This window comes from Gouania willdenowi, chromosome 22 (assembly GCF_900634775.1).
Source record: "Gouania willdenowi chromosome 22, fGouWil2.1, whole genome shotgun sequence".
Lineage (NCBI taxonomy): Eukaryota > Metazoa > Chordata > Actinopteri > Blenniiformes > Gobiesocidae > Gouania > Gouania willdenowi.
Genome location: NC_041065.1, coordinates 7,274,023 through 7,287,330, shown reverse-complemented (window position 1 = coordinate 7,287,330; position 13,308 = coordinate 7,274,023). Strand labels below are relative to the sequence as shown.

Sequence of the window (13,308 nt, the reverse complement as noted above, 5' to 3'; positions counted from 1 at the left end):
AGGGCATTGTGTGCATTTTCTGGCTTTTTAGGCAGCTTTAAACAGGTGTGTTTTTTTCCTGTTAAGACTCACTTTGCATCGTTGTCTGTTTTTAAGAAATACCTTTTTTTTTCTTCTTCTTCTTTATGGTGGCATATCATTGGTTTAAATGAATTTAACAAACCAAAAATCTCCTTCACATTAACACCACTTCTGACAACCATTTTCATTTCCTTTTCCCCCTAAAAAAATACGTACTTTAAAAAAAAATGTCTGGCAACTATAAATTATCTAGTCAGATCTTCCGATTGAAATGCCATTTCTGCTGAACTCTAGGAGACATGTTTTGTTTCAACACACCACGAGCCTTTGACACATGATAATAACTTGTCTCTTGCTTTACCTCCTCCGTAGGAATGCTAAAAAACTAAAGTGCTGTCTTTCTTTGATGGTCCCCACACGTCTCACTGGATTGCTATGTTTAAGTCATCAAAAATGGCCATGCAAAGTTATCAACAATATTGGTGTTATAATTACAATTACAGTTACAATACTAAATAAATAAATGAATAAATAAATAAAGGGCGGTAGTGGGGAGGGATGATAGAGTGACTTGTGTCAGGGTTGGGGTCAATTATAAATGTAATCACGTAAATGATAATTTATTACAATTATGGCGTAATTATAATTGTAATTGTAATAAAAACATTGTTGCTGTTGCAATCGTAATTAAATTGTAATGAGTTTAGACAACTGACTTTGTAATTGGAATTTACATAAAAATTCTATCAAAATTGTCAATTGCATTTTAATGCAAAACTGGGGAACCATGTTACAGTTCTATGTACAGTTCTACACATACTGTACGTAGTTAACAATTATTAAAACATGTTTCATATTAAGCTTTTCCACATTTTATCAATTAAAAAAAATTTAATCGAGGGGTTTACCAACCCAAAAAAAAGGTTAGATGTCCACACCATAAATATTAAAACCTACATTTTCATTGATGATGAAGTCTAACAGGATAACAAATAGATAGGAAAGAAATTAAATGATAGATACTTGTTTTTAGTCTATTTTAAATCTGATTTAGGACCCGTTATCATAAGAGATGCTAACAGAAAACTAACACAGCGGAAGGTTCACTTTTATTAGGTTATTTATTTCAGGCTCAGTAATTATGATAATTTTGTAATTGAACTTTAGTAATTGAGAACGTGATTGTAATCAAGTTTCTGAGGATAAAAAATCACTGGAATTCAGTTGTAATTTGAAAAAATGCTGGTCCCTGTAATCGTAATTTAATTGTAATTGCACATGAGTAATTGAAAATGTAATTGTAAATAAAAGAGTTAATTGACCCCAACCCTGACCTGTTTGTACAGAGTGCAAGCGTTTGTATTTTATTGTTACATTTGTTAAGTACCAAACATAACTTTTTCAGATGAAACGCTGTTTGTATTGAGTCATTGTAAATGGTGTTTCCAGGTAAAGTGTATGAGAAGAAGTACTGCCAGATCTTTCCAATGAATCCCAATCTAAAAATGTTTGAAAAATTCCCAAATGTTAGAATAAACATGGCCTCATGATGTGAGCTAGGTACTGTAAACCCAACCAGAAATATTTAGCAAGCTATTGATAAACTTCTGGATACTCTTTGCACTCTGTATGACTTCAGAACTTTCTTCAATGACATTTATACCAGAGATAAGAAAGCATCTGCAAGTTGGTTACTCTTGCAACTTGGGATTGTCACTTCACAAGTTCAGATGGAAAACTTCATATTGGAATTTTAATATTTACTAGTTTGATTTGACATTTCAATGTAATTTTCAGTTGTCCCGCTGCAGAAGCGGCTTCAAAACTAACGATGAGTATCTTGTCTCTATAGGTTGGCGCTTTTTCGATAACTGAACAGTAAAATGTGTTTCTTTGGATAAATAAAACTACTTCTTGGATAAAGAAAACTGTGAAGTTTAAGGAGGGGGTCAGTGTGAGTCAGGGTTGGGGTCAATTACAGTATAACTGTAATCACGTAATTGATAATAATATGGCGTAATTATAATTGTCAACTTTATGTTGCTGCCGTAATCGTAATTGAATTGTAATTGAGTTCAGATAATTGACTTTGCAATTGTAATTGCCAAGAAAATTCTATAAAAATGGTCAGATATAATTTTACGTTAAACTGGGGAACCATGTTACAGTAGTTAACAATTATTAAAATATGCTTCATATTAAGCATTCCCACATTTGACCATTTTAAAATATATAAATCAAGGGGTATAGTGACAGAAAAAAGGCCCAGACGCCCACATCATAAATATGGAAACTTATATTTTTATTGATTATGAAGCCTAACAAGGTGACCAATAGATAGGAAAGAAAATAGATAATAAATATTTGTTTTTACAGCTGATTTAGGACCCGTTTTCATAAGAGATGCTAACAGAAAGCTAACACAAGAGGAAGGTTAACTTCTATTAGGTTAATTGTAATTGAACTTTGAGAACATAATTGAGGATAAAAATATTATTTAAATACATTTATAATTTAATTGTAGTTGGAAAAAATGCAGGTCAGTGTTATCGTAATTGAACATGGATAATTGAAAGCGTAATTGTAACTGAAAAATGTAATTGACCCCAACCCTAGTGTGAGGGCCTAGAAAGGAAGCAGCAAAGTGAAAAGCTGAAATGTATTTCCACTTGGATATTTCAGCCGTCCTATTGCCTGCTTATGATGCAGAGTCTGCCGAGCTCTCAGTTTCATTAGAGTGTCAGACATGTAGAGAAAAAATGTCCTGGTCTATTATGAAAGATACATATGATCATGTTCGGATGAACTGTCTCTTTTTGACAAAGGCGATTTGTGGTGCTGGTGGATCAGATGATGGGTAATATCAAGTGTGTGATTTTGTGTTGAGCAGGAGATAAGAGAGTGTTCTCGATGGCACTGAGCATCCATCTGTAAAACAAAAAGGAGGGAGAATTAGACAGAGTCAAACCTGCTCTAGTCACATAGATCTATAAGCCAAGTGTGACAAACTTCATTTTGTTTGGAGAGAAAAAGGTGATGTGCCATGTGTTATCATAACCCAGGCCTAGTGCGCCATTGTTCCCTCCAACCACACTACATTCATACTAGGCAATGTGTCTTACCCAAGGACACAATGCCAGATTCCAATTGAGCGACTGTCCCCCACTGTGGCATCTGGAATTGTCAGTGGTCTCCCATCCAACTACCAGGCCAAACCCACTTAGCTTCCGAGATCGGGCAATAACCAGCTGGTATGGCCACATACCAGAACATGAGTTTGCATGTTCTTCCCGTACTTGCGTGTGTTTTCATCGGGTACTCCGGCTTCCCACCACAATCCAAAAACATGACTCTAAATTAACCCGGAAGGCATGAATGGGAGTGTGAGTGGTTGTGTGTGTGTGTATGTTGCTGTCCTATCCAGGGTGCACCCACGCCTAGTGCTCAATGATAGCTGGAGATAGGCACCGGCAGACCCCTGTGATCCTGTAAAGGAGCGAGCGGGTTGGAGAATGGAAAGATGGGCCTGATCACTGGCTGGAAAAGGTATCACACAACATAGAGGCACTAATCATAGCAGTACAATATCAAGTACTGAGGCCAGGCTCTACCACAGCAGATCAGACCTGAGGTACTTCATTGTGCAAAGATGCCTCTGAGACAGTACAGTCAATAGTGGCGGCAAGGTGTAAGATGCAGACAGGATCCGCCCACATGGAGAGCCGCAACCAAGTGGATGGGATAGAGTACACAGGCATATCTGTACCCAGTATGGACTGGAAGCCATGTGCCAATGGGATACACCACCAAGGGTGCTGGCCTACCGACCAGGTGGTTGACAAACACCCGCAGATGGTCCACGTGGACCCGTGGTATTAGGGGCACTCGGGCCAGTGACCCCCAACTGGGAGTGGCACATGTGAAACCTACATTAATCAGAGGTCGTGCTATATACTTTTTTGATGTCTGTAATTTTTGGTAAAACGAATTATTTAAAAAAAAATATTGTTGGATTTCTTCCACAGAATATGTATAAAAATACCATAAATTTAAGTAGAACATATGTTACTTAAATATATAAAAATAATTGAATATACAAAACACAAAAACAACCTTGATGTACACTCACCTTCCAGATGTAAAATTTAGTTTACCAAATATGAATAGCAACCAACTCATGAAAGAGCATTTTACTGTATGAATTCTTCAAAAAAGCAGTCAAAAATCAAGTTGAAGTGATAATTTGAGAGGCACACACGCACCTCATTTGTTTTGATTGCGAATTCGCAGACATCTCCTCTTGTGCGGCGGCTCAGGACTCCCAGCTGTAGATAGCGGTGCACTGATGGAGCAGGACAGGATGGCTGTCTTGTCACTGGCTGGCTTTGGCACTGGCTGGATGACAACACAGCCTCCTGTCGACAGCAGTGGAAAAGTATATGCATGTTCACCCTCCTCCAAATTGGAGTCAGGGTCTGGTTTTTCTTCCGCTGCGTCCCCTACTTCTGTTTCTTTTGTCCCTCGTTCCCACTTTGTCACAGAGCAAGTGTTCTCCTTTAGTGCATCATGCTCCAAATCTCCATTGGGTGGCAGTTCCTTTGTCTCGCCTTCACTTTTAATTCCATCTTCACTTTGGTCAGGGAAAGACTCAAAAGGTGTATTGGGCATTGTATGCCACCCTGCACCATTAACAATTACATTGCAAGATGCAAGAGGACTAGTTAAAGGCTGGCGAATGGGTGGTGGCTCTGTTTGTACAGTGCTTGGTAATGGTGGTGTACTAGGGTTTACTTGGTTTGCAAGATGAACAGCTATAGCTGAAGAGCTGTTGTTGCAGAAAGGTGTAGCCGATGATTTTGCTGTATTTAAGTGTGTTTCCTCTTCTAGGTCTGTAGTACTAAGAAGTACCTGTGAGCAAAGAACTCCAGCCTCACCATCACATTTACCTTTCTCTTCACTTTCAATCCCTGCTGCTGGTGGAGATCTAGATTCAGACTCTACCTCTATTTTGATCCGAACTCCAGGTAGCTTCCTCTGAATTGTCTGAGGAGGGCGTGACCTTTGACCTACAGTCAGATCAATTACTCCATCTGTCAATCCAGGTTCACTGGGTGGACAAATATTTTTGTAATTATTTTCAGACTTAACAGTCAAATCGACAAATGCTGTCCTGCTCGTCATTAAAGACGGAGGAGAAAGACTACTAGCTGCCTCTATTTTCTGCTCTCTCCTGTTCCCTCCATAGTAACCTGGAGAATGTGGCTGAGAGGCTGGACTTCCAGAAGGTTCTGGTGTGCTGTGTATAGAGCTACTGCTCTCTGGTTGGTCCCTTGAAGATTTGGGGTTAAAGGGAATGGGTATTGGAATAGGAATTGGAACCGGAAGGGGAACAATGACTGGGTAAGGGACTAAAAGTGTTGGTGGGGGTACCAATGGTGCCAAAGTTGGCATGCCAAAGTTCATCATTGGTGGCAAGGGAATGGTTCCATTGGGCATCATGTTCATAGGTGGGAAAGGTGGTAAGCCTGGCATGGGGATACCAGGGTATGGAGGAATCATACCTGGATTAGGGTTGGATGAAGGGTGCATATGTGGTGACACCATAGGCCTGTGCATGGGGCTTGATGCTAGACCAAGTGTCCGAGGTGGAGGGGGCGGACCAATTCCAGGAATTAATGGATTTGACATGGGACTGTTTGGCCCTGCTGGGTGGGAAGAGGGACGAAGAAAAGGTGGACGAATTTGTTGCATCATTTGATGCTCCATGAAAAGTGGCAAAGGCATTGGACCCCGTGAGGTCATCACCATGGGCGGGCTACCAGACGGAACCCCAACTGGTTGGCGTAGCGCTGAAATAGGTGGATGGGGAAGTGCAGGGCTATCGTGTGGTTTAGGTGTTGGAATTTTTGCTAAAGATGAAGGTGATGGAGAGCAAACGGCAGCAGTATCAAGCGGTGAATTGGCTGAGGACGTGGATGGGGGCAGACCAGAGGAGCTGGATGGCCTTCCAGGTGAGGGAGCTTTACGTCTAAGATCCGTCAAAGTTGTTCCCCAAGATTCCGGTGTCAATAACTGCACTCCTCCACTGCAATCCAGTGTACCCTCGCTACCAGCTCCATGGCCTGGGTTACACAGAGCTCCAGGCAAAGCAGCCTGAGTCTCCTTGTAAAAAATATCCATTTTATATTGATTCAAGCATTTGGCACTGCAGAACTGAAGTCTGCGCTCTCCAGCACCAAAGTCCAGGTACTCCTTTGTATGGCGGATGTGTTTGCACCAGTCACACACCTGCAAGATACCAACACACAAAAACATATGTGTCAGTGTCATCCTGCTTAGAAACGGGTTCCAATTTGGTTTGGATTAAACACAGCAGAGTCTGAGAGAAAAGAAACTCAGATGCTACACAGTTTGGGGATTAGACCATTCAAAAGAGATGCTTTTTGAAGAAACTGGTGTGATTTAGATCTGTCGAAATAAACAACAAACAAAAAACACTCAGTGCAATGTGATATTTTCAGCATGCATCTGCATGGCTGTGTTCTTTTGCTCTTTTTGTCGAGGTAGTTGTGCTTTTACTGCTGCTCTGTTGGGAAGTGTTATTGATCTGACAATGTGGTGAACCTGTTGTCCTGACCAATTTTCCTCATTTACACCTTTCTGTTGCCAATCAACACAATCAGTTTAATCGACTACAGCCAGTGAGAGACCCACACTTTACGCATAATAACATAAAAACAAAACAAATAACTTGTGGTTTTAACTATTTTGAATTTAACAGTTATAAGTCCTAACAAGGACGATAACAACATGGATCATTAAGGACAGGGCGCTGTGGTAATCACATTGTCAGGGCCTGATTCGAAAGAAAATTGAGCATAAATGTGCTAAAAGGATAACAATCCTTTTAAAACAGCTGATCATTTTTACACCCACTGTTTGGCTGATCAGAAGCGGACATAAACTGGTACTCTTTCTGATTAAACAGGTCCCTGAGATAAACTGGCAGAAAGAGGCAAATAGAGCGATTTTGTTGCTGATTCACTTTGAAAACTATTTTCAAGACAGACTTTTCAAAAATGTATGGACATTGTTAGGAGAGATTGGACAACTCCCAAACTAGTGAGAACTGTCACACCAGAGGGAAAGGGTTTGGTCATCACTTCACATCAACATCTACCAGTGGGATCTGTGGTTAAAGACATCTTTGTATTTATATTATCCTACATTGTGTTTGGAGCCACAATGTGTTTGCAAACTTGAGTTAAGTGATACCACACCAAAAAAACAAAGTATAGTGAGAAATACGTGACAAACAATGCTTTCCTAAACCACTGGAGAAATCTGATTTGATCTACAACTTAATGAACTACAGGGGAAATATAACAACACAATAGAAGATTAATGGGGTGTCCATCATGGCTGTGATCAAAGAGAAGATGAAAAATGTGTATAGCACAGCCAGTCCCTGGTATTTTAAGGCTTTATTGTTTTCCAAAACTTTGCATTAACATGTCAGTTTGCAACCCCCCCCCCCCCCCCCCCCCCCTCAAAAAAAACTAATTGCCTTTAAATTCTTTCTTAATGATAAAGAAAATGGCCTTTTTTTTTAGATTTGAGCTCCTTTTGCCAAAAAACATCTTTATCCTATTCCTGCGAGTTCTTTTTGACATGTTTAGCCAATGTTTGTCTTTTTTAAAAAAAACAAGCTTACTTTTGCACAATAAATACCACTTATATCCTTTTTTTTTACCCTATTTTATGCCTTTTTTGTTTCACATTTTTGCCCTTTTTCACTATTGTTTGCCACATTTTGTCCATTTAAGCAACCTTTAGCCATTACATACCACCTGGTTCCTCTTTATTTACCCACTTTTTGGGCACTCTTGACTGCTTTTGGCTCATTTTAGCCACTTTACACACTTTTCCTGCCACTTTTGGACCATTTTTGGCCACTTGTTACCATGTTTGCCTCCACTAACTGGAGAAAAACCCAAAACAAACCGGACCGTCCCACTTCGGGCCAACGGCCCATCGTGGGCGATGCCCTGTATGCAAGATGGCCGGTCCACCACAGCATCCATCCATCCATCCATCCATTCATCCATTCATCATCCTGAGCAGGGAAGCAAAGATTTCCTTTTCCGCAGCTACTTCATCAAGCTTTTTCCGGAAGATAGGAATAATAATAATAATTATTATTATTGTGTATTGACTTTGGAAGGTTCCTGAATTTAAGGATTTTCTTCAAAAACGAAATCTAAAGGTGACACAAAAGAAAGACGAACATGTCGCCATCATGTTTGTTGCATTGCAGTAGCCTGGACTTGTTTCCAGTTCAACATCAAAAGTCAAGCTGCAGGAGAAGAAAAGCTATGGGTCCATGGGTCACGGCGCATGCTCAGATTGCAATTGTGAAATTGTCTATTAACTTCCAATAGCTAATTCTTATTGCATTTTCCATTCTGGTTATTCATGTGCCAATAGGTCAAACTCAAGCTTTGTGTTACTGCATTGTTTCGTCTTGCTTGTATTTATTCAATATTTACTGGTGTTTACCTCAGCAGTAATCATTAGCAATTATTGACTGTTTTGAGTTTATTACTATTGGATTCAAATGAAAATGAATAAAATCTTCCAGCATTTATTCACCACCATTAGTCATAGTAATTTGGGGGAAAACAACCCACAATTGTATGTGCTATACACTTTGAAGGTAAAGACATTTTTGCATTCAGACAGCAAACCAGATCGGACCCAAACATCTGCTATTGAAAAATCATTTTTCTTAGCCACTGCTCTGGCAGAGGTGTCAAAATAAACTTGTTTCATCAGTATTGTCCACCTTTTCAGTGTAGGTATCGCACATTTTTTTTTCCTGGTTGAAGAAAATGAATGTGACCCTGGCAGAGCAGATAGCGGTGGGCGAGCCCTGAACACAGCATTACTCGTCAGGCCACACACAGCTCACTCTGTCAGCTCGGGGAGGAGTGGCAGGTCCTCGCAGAAGATAATTAAGGCATTAATCAGTTGTCGCACCCTTCAACGACATCCATCTATCTCAAACACCCTTAAACATCGCTGTAGAATGTTAATAAGTTAAGGGATGCAACGGCAGGGAGGATAAACCTCTTTCTTATCACGCTGCACTGCAACATTGTGGCAGAGAGAAGAGGGAATTACTAGTACTCAGGGGTGGACTGGCCATCTGGTATAACGGGCATCGTCCTGGTGGGCCTGTCCAGTACTCTACATTTTTTTTTTTTGACAAGCGAGTGGAGGCAGACATGGTAACGTGTCCAAAAATGGTCCAAAAGTGGCAAGAAAAGAGTGAAGTCACTAAAATGAGCCAAAAGCAGTCAAGAGTGGCCAAAAATGGCAAATAAAGAGTAAACAGGTGGTATATAATGGCAAAAGGTAGCTTAAATTGGCAAAATGTGTCAAACAAGAGTGAAAAAGAGGAACAAAAAGACGCAAGATGTAGGGAAAAAAGGAAACAAGTGGTATTTGTGGGGCAGAAGTTAGCTAATTTGGATGAAAAGTGGACAAAGAAAGGACAAAAATTAGATAAAAGTGTCAAAAAGAACTTGCAAAAATGGACAAAAAATAGGAAAAAGGGGTGTTTATTGGCAAAAGGAAGCTAAAGTCTGAAAAAGTATCCAAACTTATTGAAAAGGGGCAAAATTTGGACAAAGAAAGTTGCAAAAAGGCCAAAGAAAATAGGCAACTAAAGTTGCAGCAGTTAATTATTGAGGAAGCAAATAATAATTTAATGATATAGCAGGGTTGTCCTTTGTATTCTGTATTCTGGGGTAACGTGGTCATAAAATGAGACTAAATATGGAGATGAGTTATTCTACATCACCCCTCATTCGTATTAAAAAACAGCTGCCTCTCACCCGTGGGGGATGCGACACCCGCACTTACATAAAACCAAAAATTTGATCCCCCCTCACTTTTTACAGAGGGATTTATTATTGAAAACATATTGGTTAACAGAAATAAGTAAAGTGACAAAAAATGAGTAACGTGGCAAAAAATGGTCCAAAAGTGGCAAAAACGTGACAAGAAAATAGTGAAAAGCGAATAAAATGGGCCAAAAGCAACCAAGAGTGGCAAAAAAATGACAAAAAAGAGGAATGTATTGGCAAAATGTGGCAAACAATGAGTGAAAAGAGAACAAAAAGAGGCAAAATGTAGGAATAAAATGAAACAAGTGGTATTTATTGGGCAAAAGGTAGCGTATTTGGACGAAAAGTGTCAAAAAAATGGTTAAAGAATCTATTAATGATTTGATAAAAGTGTCAAAAAGAACTTGCAAAAATTGATAAAAATTAAGGAAAAAGGATATTTATCAAATATAGCAAAAGGAAGCTAAAATCTAAAGCTAAAAAGGATCAAAAATGGGACAATGGAAGTTGCAAATTGGCCAAAGAAAAATGTAAAAAGGGGTTAAAAAAGTTTCCTATTTTTAATGTTTTTTGAGGGAATAATGATTAAAATGAAGTTATAAAAAGCCACATGTTGAGCATCACTGACTTAATAACAGCTTTATCATGGTTTTAGTAAATTAATTTAATAAACTAAATTGGGGGTTGACGGTTGCCCTACCCTTAGAACACCCTCACTTTTAATATCGCTGCTCCACACCTGCTAAGAAAGGTTCCATATAATAGTGCTTTAACTGAGCTGTCTTTATCATTTGTCTTTAAAAACAGTCTAAGTGTTGCACGCCTTTATCTTTCCTGACTAAACTACAGCATCTCAAACAGAGAATCTTAAATACATACACAACAGTGTTAAAGACTAGATACAAACTCCTAAAAGACAAAGACATCCCACCTGTCCCATATACACTCCATCCATTGGTTCCTTGTCTCTGTCAGAGTAAATAACCTGGGCAATAGCCCCCCTTACCTCATTTTTACAGTTTCACTTTAACTACAGGATAAAATAAGAAAGAAGGCTAACAGTAACCTAACTCTCCTATTTTCTTTGGGGTCAATTAGACCCCGTTCAATGTTAATCATTCAAAAAATAATAATCAATTATTTTTTCTTTTTTTGTTTGCTTCATATTTCATGACTTTTCCTATTTGATGGGTACAATTGATTAAGCATAAAATTATGAAGCTATTTTTTTTCAATGTGCTGAACACATATTGCATGCATTGGTGTTCCTCTGGGGTCAATTTGACCCCAAGTTGTTTTAGCTGTGTTTCATTATCAAGGGGTTATTTATGTATTCAACAAATAAACAAAGTGTCTGACATAAAAACTTGGTCAACAATGATCTGAAAATCATTTTCTAGAGGCAAATATCCCTGGGGTCAGATTGACCCCAAGGGTAATTTGTGTTTGTAATATTTGAGGATAATAGGAGGGTTAAAAAGGAGGAAATGTTGAGGTTTCAACACAAAACACTTTATATCTCCAAATTCCTTCAATTGTTTAATTTTGATGACATTTTATTGAAAATTCACCTTACATTTTTAAAAATATATCTTATATAACCTATTATATATAACATACCATTGACCATACACCAGATCTGTAACACATTTGTCATAATGTTTCTGTGAAAATAAACATTAAAAGATGTTTAATTTAATACTAAACCTAAATCAGCAGTATTTAACTTTATTAAGTACTAACTACATCTCTCATGTGTAATTATATTTAGATGCAGCTCATTGGTGACTAGAGCTCCTGAGGGCCCCACATATGGTACATGCGGGCTACCTAGTGCCCGTGGGCACCATGTTGGTGACCCCTGTTGTAGGGCTTTACAAAAGGCCTTTTTAAAAAAAATAAAATAAATAAATGTTGTTAGCTTTTTGATGTTAAAATCATGAATTTTACCCTAATGAATAAACCACTTTGAGATTAACCAATATAAAGTGCAAACGTACTGACTATCTTTAAATCTATAGATAAGACTTTAGATTCCACTAAAGTCCCCCATGCTGTTAATGACCATAAGAGTGTTAGAGATAACACAAAGTTAAAGGAGATTAGAGGCTGTAAGTCCTTAGAATTCTCAATGCTTTAACTGCCCATTTTGTTCGAGCTAATTCAATGAACCATGACTGTATAAAAGTCAAAAAGGTGCATGTTCCATTTGATGGTGGTGGGCACAGGAAATTTTAAATAATAAAGGCGCTTAAATATTCGTCGCCTTAGAAAGACAGATGGAGAGCACTTAACGACTTTCTGCAGTATGAATGAAATTTCACTGCACATTACGCTAATGGAGTTGTGCTTTCTCTCTCTATCTCCCACTCTCCACTCCTGCACACAGATGTTTGCAGTTGAATGTAATTATGGTCATTTATTTCTATCGTGACCAGCGAACCGGCGTTGCTAGCACGATTTTAAACCATTCTATTCAAGCGCAGCTGCCTCAGCTGCTCAAAGTGAAATTAAAAAAAGCCTCAGAGGCCAAAAACAACGAGCAAAGGAGCATAGTTAGCTTTACAATAACAAGTTTTGGGAAGTCATTTTGTTAGAGATAACTGGGAGTCTGCTGTCACAAAGTGAGCTGCAGGTTTTCATGCTGTGAACAAAAAGTCCAGTCCTATGTTGTAAAAACCCCAACAACATAGTATTTTAAGTTTATTTTCCCAAACTTGCCTGTTTACCGGAGCTTTAGCCCTCTGAAAAATCACTTTCAGAGCACTAAAAACAGGCTGTTTTGGGGCCTTCATGTATATGCATAAGTGGGCGTGTCTGTAGAGGCAGACTACGCCTTGCTCTTGGAGAGGGCTTGGCTTGCACTATAATTAAACTGCATATGTGTTTGGTTTGTGGGATCCCAACAGTTGATTACCATAGCAGTTGTCTTTTGCTATCAACACACTGCACATTACAGTAAAAAACATGGCTATTAAGGCGGCTATTGTGATTGTGAGTCCGACAAACTCTACTTCAGAGTGTGTGTGTGTGTGTGTGTGGCAGCAGCAACAGAGTAAACTGTCATCTGAGTCAGCTGTTTTACACACAGTGTTAAGCTGCTAAGTTGTTATCCTGTTATCCTCACCTAATCTAACCACAAGAATAGTCCATTTAAGGTGATAGTCAGCTGTTTAAACCCAGTAAAAATTAGCTTGGTGCTAACTAGGTACAAAGTTGTGATTTTAGAAAAACAAAAGCTAAACTTTTTATCACCATGATAGGATACAATGCAATGCTCCCACCATGTAATGCTCACACCATAAACCTTGGCCAATCGGCAGGATTTATTATAGGTTAACAGCCATATCTCAAAAGGGCCTTATATAGTAAGATA

The 13,308-nt window shown here is 38.8% G+C and overlaps 1 protein-coding gene across 7 annotated transcripts in view; it reads right to left on the bottom strand.

Moving 5' to 3' along the window:
* Positions 1-2,553: 2,553 nt before the first annotated feature.
* The window catches only part of sobpa (sine oculis binding protein homolog (Drosophila) a), an 81,894-nt gene continuing 71,139 nt past the window's right edge, over positions 2,554-13,308 (bottom strand). For all 7 annotated transcript variants that reach the window (XM_028437940.1, XM_028437942.1, XM_028437941.1 and 4 more), the window contains 2 exons: positions 4,284-6,309; positions 2,554-2,949 (listed from right to left, as the gene is read on the bottom strand). In XM_028437940.1, coding sequence (XP_028293741.1) covers positions 4,285-6,309 — 2,025 coding nt within the window. In that variant the 3' untranslated portion in view covers positions 2,554-2,949; position 4,284. The remainder of the gene's footprint in view (positions 2,950-4,283; positions 6,310-13,308) is intronic.